At 54.1% G+C, this 9,288-nt stretch overlaps 4 protein-coding genes across 4 annotated transcripts; all 4 read right to left on the reverse strand.

The window, feature by feature from the left end:
• Positions 1-197: 197 nt before the first annotated feature.
• On the reverse strand, positions 198-551 carry LMJF_35_3440 (conserved hypothetical protein; the record flags this gene model as incomplete). Its single annotated transcript, XM_003722690.1, has 1 exon — positions 198-551. One exon carries the CDS (start codon positions 549-551, stop codon positions 198-200), a length of 354 nt encoding a protein of 117 aa, XP_003722738.1.
• A 1,393-nt stretch (positions 552-1,944) lies between these two features.
• Positions 1,945-4,467, reverse strand: LMJF_35_3450 (putative DNA-repair protein; the record flags this gene model as incomplete). Its single annotated transcript, XM_003722691.1, has 1 exon — positions 1,945-4,467. One exon carries the CDS (start codon positions 4,465-4,467, stop codon positions 1,945-1,947), a length of 2,523 nt encoding a protein of 840 aa, XP_003722739.1.
• A 982-nt stretch (positions 4,468-5,449) lies between these two features.
• LMJF_35_3460 (conserved hypothetical protein) lies at positions 5,450-6,559 on the reverse strand (the record flags this gene model as incomplete). The annotated part of the gene is made up of 1 exon (XM_003722692.1): positions 5,450-6,559. The coding sequence occupies one exon, from the start codon at positions 6,557-6,559 to the stop codon at positions 5,450-5,452; it is 1,110 nt and encodes a 369-aa protein (XP_003722740.1).
• An 892-nt stretch (positions 6,560-7,451) lies between these two features.
• LMJF_35_3470 (conserved hypothetical protein) lies at positions 7,452-9,050 on the reverse strand (the record flags this gene model as incomplete). The annotated part of the gene is made up of 1 exon (XM_003722693.1): positions 7,452-9,050. One exon carries the CDS (start codon positions 9,048-9,050, stop codon positions 7,452-7,454), a length of 1,599 nt encoding a protein of 532 aa, XP_003722741.1.
• Between the last annotated feature and the right edge of the window lie 238 nt (positions 9,051-9,288).

A 9,288-nucleotide genomic window follows, 5' to 3' on the forward strand; every position in this document is an offset into this window, starting at 1 on the left:
CTTTCCTCGGTCTGTGAGTGGGTGCCGTGGAAAGAAAGTAACGATACACCTTGGCGTGGCTCCCCTGTTTGAGTGTGTGTCTATCAGCGCAACACTCTTCATCTGCTTTGCTTGCTGGCTTGAAGTACACCCATCACTGACGATGGGCAATCACGCCGTTCATCGTCGCTCTTTCCTCTAACTTCGCGCAGAGCTGTTCAAAAAAGCTGTGGCACTTTGGTCGTCAGGCTCACGAGGCGACGGTACACCTCAAAGTCGAATTCGTCATCCAGCATGGCGTGCTGAAAGTACGTCAGATCCCCCGTGGAAGGATCGACGTAGCAGATAAACTCGCAGACGCGGCTCACTTCCACTGCCTCCGGCACGCCAACCACCTTTACCGACATGCCTGTCACGCCACATTTGAACTCACCCGGGCCCGTCAGCTCAAAAATGATGGAGACGTACTCGCCACGGTGACTCTGGTAGGTTTGTGCCGTCACGCGCGGCGACACGCCCTGGAACACAGGGAACTTGTTGCTTGGGGTGGATTGAATGTGCTGGGCATACATTGCGGTTGCGTGTGTGCGTGTTTGGGGAGAGCGGGTCTTCTGAGGGGTAAGAGGCGGTAATAGCGCAGAGTTACGTGATGAGGTGAACGCGTTTGGATGGAAAGGGAAGATGTGAAGATATGTATGTAGGGGGAGCAGTGGGTGCGTCGATGTGGGTATAAAAGCTGGCTCGTCACAAGAGGTCAGTCAGGCACGAGACCATCAAGGAAACAGCAACCTGGAACACGCACGCGAGTTTCTGTGTGGTTGTGGCAACAAGAATACTAACGAAGGAGTGCAGATCAAAAAGTGCGTGGACCAAGTGGAAATGGTGATACTGTGAACGACCGCACAAGGCGAATGACATGATATGCACAAAACCAATGAGATGGGCATGCGTGGCACAGGTGATGCAAGGCAGCCAAGTCACGTTCACGCGCATCTTCTCCAAGACCTGGGCACTCACAGAAGCTTTAAGGCGCTCCCTGCAACGGCATAAGTGGCACTGCCGTTTCCCCAGATCCATAGGAGCCGTTTGGAGACTTCGTGGAGGCCGGGGTCGTCATCCCTCTCTCAACGGGTTGGACCTCTGCCACCTCGACAAGAGCTTTTCTTATTGCTATTTTTTTTTTTGCTTCGCTGGGCCACTTTTTTTTCGCCCCCTTATCTGCGGTGACACCGGGTGTCAGCAGAACACCACAGGAAGCCGACAGCGGTCAAGAACACACAAGCGTGCGTCACGAAAAAGGGGGAGGAAATGCAGACGCGAGAAAAAAGGATAAAAAACAACGCAGACGTCAGAGTCGCCGTCACTGCGGCACCCATGCTTTGTTTCCTTTCCCGTGAGTCCATTCTCTGCCACCCAACAGGAGTGAAGCTCCACTCTACCCGACGACGTTGCCTCAGGCCCCCACGGCGTGGCGCAAAGCAGCGTCGGACAGCCGGCGCAGTATGGCCCCGGTCTACAACGCAACCCACCGGCCTCCACCACGCAGGTGGCCCTACAGCAGTTATCATCATGCCAGTGGCCGCGGGGTGCCCCCCTCGGGGTGGCTCAGGGCCCTCACCAGCAAGCGGTGTGAGGGCCGGGTGGGATATGTCCGAATCGCGCTGACACTCTGCTCACCATATGGGTGGCGCAGAGACATCCGCTGTCGCAGGTCGCTCCAACGCACGCCATCCAGGACGTGCCCGCTGCCATCAAGCAGCGACAAGTCGCACTGACCCTCCCCACGTCCTGGGCGCCTGACCCTGTCGGGACCAGGGGCGGCTTGGCGTTGGCAGGGATAGGGGGAGCGGCTGCTTGGCTTCCTCCACAGAGTTGGGCACTGGGCCCTGGCACCACGCATTGAAGTGTTAACCGTCATTCGGGAGATCGTGCACGCTGAAAAAAAAACACGAGGAACAACCCTAATCATTGCATTGGCATCGAGCCAGCGCCGAGTCCCTTGGCGTACTGATCCTGCAGCCGTTTTAACGCCAGAAGACGCTGCGCAAGCAAAAGCCACCAGTGAAACGCACGCTGTCTTCGCTTCGTCGCTTCCTGCTCCTGCACTAGTTGCACCCACTCCTCGTAGGCGTGAAGGAGTGCGACGCTGTCCGTTTCCTTGACAACAATGCCATTGATGACGGTCTCCCAATGCCCGCGGCGATGCTCGTCGGTGCGGCGCCGCTCAAAGCCAACCACAGCCAAGCAGAAGTCTAGCTTCATGCGGCGCGCCACGCGAGATATCTGGGGCTGGGTCAGGTGCACAATTCCCTGTGGCGGGGCTTTGTCGAGTAAGATGTACCACGACGTCCGCCCGTGATGTGGAATGCTCGGAGGATCGCCTGCAGTGAGTGGCAGTGGCTCGAATGGCTGTGTTTGCCAACGACCGTAGAGTGTTGACGGTGCCGCAAACGGGCGAGAGGCGGGTGGCGCCACAACCTTGTACGCTGGCTGGTCCTCCGTGAGCAGGCTGCGCCCCTCGCGCAACCACCCGTCGCGAGACCGCAGACTCACGACCGCGGAACGCTTGTAGACCAAGCGACCCTTCACGCTTCCCACGGTCGTGTTTGCATCCTTTGGGTATACCCCCTCATGCCGCGCAAGGTCGGAGTCTGTCACATAGAGTGGGTGGCGGTGAAGAGCATTCAGCGTTGTGGGCACGGCCTCCGAGTACATGAGGGAGTGTAGCTGCCGGCTCTCCCGCTGCTGCTGCCGCTGCGCCAGCGAGCTCGTGTGTGGGGCAGCCACGTTGAAGGTGGCACGCAGCACTTCAGACAGCTCACGGGTATCATCCCAGGCGAGTTCGTCGCGCCACAAGAATCGGTGCTGCCGACAGGTGCCGAGGCGACGACCGTAGGCGTATGCGGTGCTGTACTTGGAGATGTACCGCGGCGTCGCGTCCACCGCCACGTGACCAGAGACTGACAGCGTGTATGATGCACCCCAAAGGGTGGCGCAGCTTTGGCACGGGTTGACAGAAAGGAAGCTCTCGCGCTCCGCGGACCACACCTCCACCCAGTAGCATGAAGTGGGCAGCTTTTTTGACTTGAGCTCCTCACGGTCTTTGGTGTCTTCTGCCAACCCTGCTGATGGTCGCTGCCTCTTCGACCCCTTGCCCGCTCGAGCAACCCCACTGGCGTCGGTGCGATCCGATGCCTTGCGCTTCTCGCGGCCTTCAAAAATGGAAAGAACTCGCAGCGGCCGGCGAGTGCTATCTTCGCTCTCACCGTCCGCGGTGTTGTCCTTGCCCTCACTTGTGTCGTTGTACCCATTGGCAGTGTCGCCGGCAGGCCCCGCTGCACGAGCCTTCTCCAGCTGCGTCTTTCCCAGCTTCGCCACCACAAGACGGCAGCTCAGTCCCGCCACGCGCGCCAATGCCAGAAACACAAGGGAGAAGTAAAGGGGATGAGGCAACTCGAGTGGCGCATCCGCAGAGACACGGCAATGACGCTCTGCTGTCTTCGTGAAGAGAAACCCTGGTTTGACAGGCATCGACCAGTCGGAAAAGTCTTGCTCGGCAGACGACGGAGCAACAGTATACGCCGCGGCACCAACAGGTGCCTCGCGTCCACTCGACGAAGCTGGAGCCGCCAGTGCCTCTAACTTGAAGTAGTCGTTGATTGTTTCAATGAGTACTTTCACGGCCGCCGAGGTTTTGTTCTGCACCGCGTCTTTTGCGCACGTCACCCACGCTGGGGCGAGCGAGGGCTTGCGATGCGACGGCTTTGTCGACTCCGCCACCAGCACCTTTGCGGTGGCTACTGCTTTGAGAAAAACGTAAGCACTTGTTGCCTTTCCAGAAGGATCTTCGCAGCGTGAGCGTTTCGGGCCCCTTCCGCGCGACACATGGAGCCGGAGAAGCTGTTTAACGAAACCGGGATGACACGACTCACGCCAGAGCAGACGGGCTCGAATGAGCACAGCCAGGAGTGCGAAGAGCGACTCACAGACGCGCTGAATGCGCTCCGAGCGACGCTTTGCGGCTAGCAAATCCCTCTGCTCCATCATGGCCTCATAAGCTGGGTCACGCTGCCGCCATGTATCTGAAGCGCGTGGCCGTCCCACAAGCGGCAGTTGCGCCCACTCCATCAGGGGTCGATCGCTCGCAGCCGCCTCCGTGTCCACACTCACCAGTTCCTCCTTCACGCCACCCGATGTTACAGTATCTGCCTCACCCGTTGTCGTAGTCGTTACTTCTGTCTTGACAGTTGAAACCGCGTAAGCGGTCTCATGCTTCACGGCCTCACCTTCGCCGTCATCGGTCAGACCCTTCTTGACTAAGCTGCCGCTCTCGCTTTCTTCCTGCTTCTTGGCAGGAGAAAAGGCGACTGGAAGCTCCACTTCATCCCACTCGTCCACATCGGCGGCCAAGTTGCTCTGGTCCTTCTCCGTGACGTTACGCGTCTCGGCTGGATCAGCGGGTACGCTGGCGGATGTCACCATGGCCATTTTTCGTCGTGTACCGCGGCCGCCTTCGGCGGTCGGAATGCGCAGCCGCTTTGACATATTGCGCAGATACCCATCCACAGTAGCAGTCGCCGCTGAGGCGACCGACGTTGCAGCCCTTCGGGTGTTGGAGCTCATTATTGATGGACTGTCAACATAGTAGAAGCATAGTGTAATGCACAGCTAGCGAAGAGAAGCCCAGTACAAGAGCAGAAATAAGGTCAAGGTCACGACGTAAAAGACCCAACCGGTTCGTCTTCTCCTCCGTATTTTTCCCAATAAAAACGATGACCACAGTATGATGTCCAAAAGGAAAAGGGGGAAAAAGAGGAGCGTGAAAGTCTCGATAAATATGCAAGATTGCACAGTGCCGCAGCCACAGAGTTAGCCGTGAGAAAGAGAGAAACAGGCGAAGGATCGAAGGACACGTAAATGTCCTTTCGTTTCCTGATGTTGCTCTCCGCGGTGCCAAACTAACACGTGCAATTGTGGCCACTTCACTGCTTGTGTGAAACGCAACAGCAGTTTTGAGAATCAACAAATGTATATATGTATATATATGTATATACGTATATATGTATGGATATGCCAGCAGCACCAAAAAAAAGCGCCATGCAAGGGAAGACAGAGCGCTCAAAATAAAGGCATCCATGTGAAGTGAAAACCAATCAAGCTGCAAAGGGTATATGGAAAATGGCCGTTGCAGAGGTGGCGCAACGAACATGAAAGACCCCTTCCTTAACCGTGTTGAGTGTTGCAGCAATGCATCGAGTCATCCGATGCGGGAAAACATACCGGAACTCTTCCCAGAAACTATTTTTTCAGTAGTGCGAGCCACCGGCCTATGCGAGCCTAATCTTTTTTTTGTTTGTGAGATGTGCAGATGGTCATCCATCACAAGAAAACAGATGTGAAAAAGGTTGATGGGCACTCACGCCTGTCGGGGAAAAGTGACTTCTTTCAACTTAAATGGCCGTGCATCTGCTCACTTCCACATTGCAAGCTTATTCGGATTGTAACCCCTGCCTTGAATGTTTAAAATCACCTCCGATACGGCGGCGTAGAACTCAAGCTCGTTATCCCCAAACTGATAAAGCCAGCCTTTCGTGAGAGCATCATCCAAAAGCATAACATCCATACCGCGCATTGAAACATGCTCACACGGGTCAACAGAAACGGCCACGCGCTCAGCTTCGTAGTCGGGATCGCCAGCGATGTCCGGTTCTCGATTGCTACTCTCCACACTATCGCTCCAGTTAGCACTATGCGCACCCGGAATGAACTGAGCCTCTCCGCTGCGATCAAAGCGACCACGACCTGGAGCACTATCGTTGCCTCCAAGAGTTGAAGGGATACGTTTGCCCGCTGCATCACTACTCTCCCGCGCTTTTTCAGCAGCCCTCATCCTACGTTGCTGCGACTCGTACGATTTCTCAGAAAAAGGATCGAGTAAGGTTACTTGGCGCGCGCGCTCCTTCGCGTTACACCTATACGCGCCCTTCCTTCCCTGCTGGAACAATCCTGGCTGACGCCACTTGTAATCCAGCAGAAGATCAAAGTACTCTGAGCCAAACACATACGGGTCCATCGTAGTTTTCTGAATCGTTCCAGGCAGGTGAAACTCGTCGTCACTGGGCCCAATCACCCCCGGGCGCCGCTTCATCTTTGGCTTCACCTCCTCACGTGTATGAAAGTTCGCGGCGTCGTGAAACCCAATACAACGGTTGCACCCAATCAAGGCAACCACTTGCTCCAATGAAAATCCTTGACGCGATAAAACACGCTTCATGTTCAGGACATCACGGTCGTCTTCGTGAACCAGCGAACGCGGAAATGCGAGGAGCAAGTCACGCGTCATGAACTCCGGTGGGTCATCGCGACCACGAAACGGTACTACGTTGGGTCCACCAAGGCGAGCCATTGCCTTTGCTGTGAGCATCGCCCACAAATCGGGAAAGGTGTACATTGGCTGATCTGCGTTAAGTTTCCAAATGAAGTCTACAATCTCCTCGGCCTCTTCACGGTAATTCTCAGGTGCCACAATAGGGCATCCGAATGGTGTTTGCGTGTTACTGAGCGCATGATGCAGCAACATTCGCACGGCAACGACGGCTAGATCAGGCCTTGAAAACAACTTCTGATCGATTGAATCGCGAATGTGCAGCTCATTTCCTGAGGGTCGCCAGTGCTGGTACCATCGGTTCAGTGCATAAAAGAATGCGCTCGTCACATTTACGAAAACGAGAAGCCCGGTGAAAATGGCAGCCGTTTCCCACCACGGGCGCTGTCGAGCAAGGCGGTGAAGATCACTTTCCTTGCATCCCCACCAAAGCAACCTGCCTGAAGTAGGGGAAAAGAGGCCACGGGGACTTCGTTTGAGAAGACTGGCTCGATACATGTTGTTTGGGGTTCTGATGCAAACCGTTTCCAATAAGAAGCAGAGGACAAAGGAAATAAAATGTGGTTAGTTGTGAAGGATATGGTGTCGATATATATATATATTTCCCCAGTGAAATCAGGTATCACAGGAATATAACGAGTAGAAAGAAGACAGACAGCAGAAAGAGAAAATGAGAAAGCCTTTTGATAACATTTTGAGCGGAGTGCGAAGTCCCCCACAGAGAAGCAGATTGCTGAGAGCAGCAGTCAAGCGTTGCTGTTTCGTTCTGTACCTTTTTCGGGGGATTTCGTCTCTTTGATCGCGTGCACTTCAGTGAAAGCCTCAAGCATTGGCAACACAAAAAGGCCACCGTAGCAGAATCATTACAAAGAAAGCGCGGGAAAAAGCATGTCTTTTCTTTTTCACAGGTGCTTTCATGGCGCTGCGAAGTCAGGAAAAACATAAAACGAAGTCCCAATAGACTTACTTTTTAGAACTGTTTATATCCGCATATTGAATTGTACACGACAGCGTCTCAAGCTTGGAAATAAACCCATGAGGCCGAATATGCGCAACTCCTCATTGAAAAAAGCTGATATAACTGAAACTAGAAAAGTGGCGCTTCACTTGGAAAGGAAGACACTTGAAGGAAAATGTTGCGGCTTCGGTCATCGTCAGCGAAAAATGAAGCTCGCCTAAACATTTCCGATGTGTTCCTTTTCGGCGACGCTTCTTGAATGCGTGAGCATCTTTGCGCCACAACAACTTCCTCCATTGTTGTTATCCATTGTACAGGGTGAGCGAGCTGAGCTGCCAGCACTGCAGCCGCCATCTCCCTCACGTTTCCTTCCGCGGCGCCGCTGGTAAATGTATCGACAACAAGAGTGCTCTCAAACCGGCCTTTGTGGCGGATTTCGCCAATATTCGCCCTTTTCATGCGTTCAAGCGCACTTTGCTGAAAAGCCCTGTTCAACGGGTCGAATATTCTCCCCGTCAAATTCGTGATCCACAAAGGGTGGGCGCGGCGCTCCTCATCGAGAAGTCCATCTTTTGAAATCGAGAACAGTTCCCGAAGAGCCGCCTCGTCTGGCAGGGCTGTGCGCAGGACAGGAAGAAACGCATCCATGGCGCGCCGAAGCTTGCTCGAATGAAATGGAACTTCCATGATCAGAGGAATAAACCATGATTTCTTCTTAAGGCCACTGCGGCCGTCCTCCTCCAGGGTGAGGTGCGTAAGTTCCTCTAGTGACGGAGTAAATCCGTCGTCCGCACCCTTAATGAACCGGCGAAACGTTGATCTTGAGCCGTACTTTTGCGCTGATGACGTTGCAAAATCCCCATCGTGGACAATATTCGGATCTCTTGCCACACCATCTCTGTTATCGATGCGGACGGATGTGAGAGCATGGCTTACAAGGGATTCAACATCCTCACCGCTAGCACAGTTTGCCCGGTATTGCGGATCCAGGCATTTTCCCAGCACAGCTAGCCCGACAAGGTCGCCAGCCACGACGTATTGCTGGTGCCTGATGTTGTTGTTCACCACTTCCACGAATGAGGATGTATGCGCAAGAGATTGTGCGATCACCTCAAGAAGCGCGAAAAAAACTTCGTCTGCCGTCTCGCTGTTGTCGCTGAGATTTGCTCGCTGAGGACTGCAGGCGTACAGTTTTCTATTTCCGCGCGGGACACCATCGCAAGCCTGATCCATGAGCAGACCACGCTTGAAGGTTAAATCGAGAGCGGTCTCGGGACTAAAGACACCGAGAGCTGTAAGCGCGGTAAATTCACCTAGGCTATGCCCGGCGATGCAGGAAATTTGCCTATTGTATACCTGTGGATTGCCCTGCTTCAACTTTTCGTATGCAAGAAGTTGTGCGGCGAGAACACACGGCTGCGTTAGATACGTTAACTGCATCACACCGTCTGGGTGTGTGATCGTGTGAGTGCATGGTGTCGACTCTTTCATATTAAGCACTTCTGTGCAGGGCCGTTTGCAGACTTCATCAACAACAAAAGCGTCGCTACGCGCCGCTACTTTCTTTGGGTTTTCTTGGATGATGTGCTGTAATGAGATGCCGTAATTGCGCATCATACAATCTGCCATGCGTTCCCATACCTGCACAACCGCGGGGTCATCCAGGAGGGAAAGACACATGCCCTTAGCATGTGCCCCTTGACCCGAGAAGACCAAGGCATTTCGCATTTCGCCCTTCGTCAGCAATTTACCCAGTGCTCAGTGCAACGCAAAAAACAAGGGCGAAAGAAAAAGTCACAGCATCAAACGATGACCGAAGTGCATTGTGTTTTCAAGAAGCCCTGCGGAACGCGTACGCTCCGTGACGAAAGAGAGATCAACCTTAGTCGATCTCGGATTGTCTCCAACCACTTCAACGAATGCCACCAAAAAAGCTCAGGCGAACGAGGACACAAACCAAAAAGAA

Source organism: Leishmania major, chromosome 35, assembly GCF_000002725.2.
Source record: "Leishmania major strain Friedlin complete genome, chromosome 35".
NCBI classification, from domain to species: domain Eukaryota; phylum Euglenozoa; class Kinetoplastea; order Trypanosomatida; family Trypanosomatidae; genus Leishmania; species Leishmania major.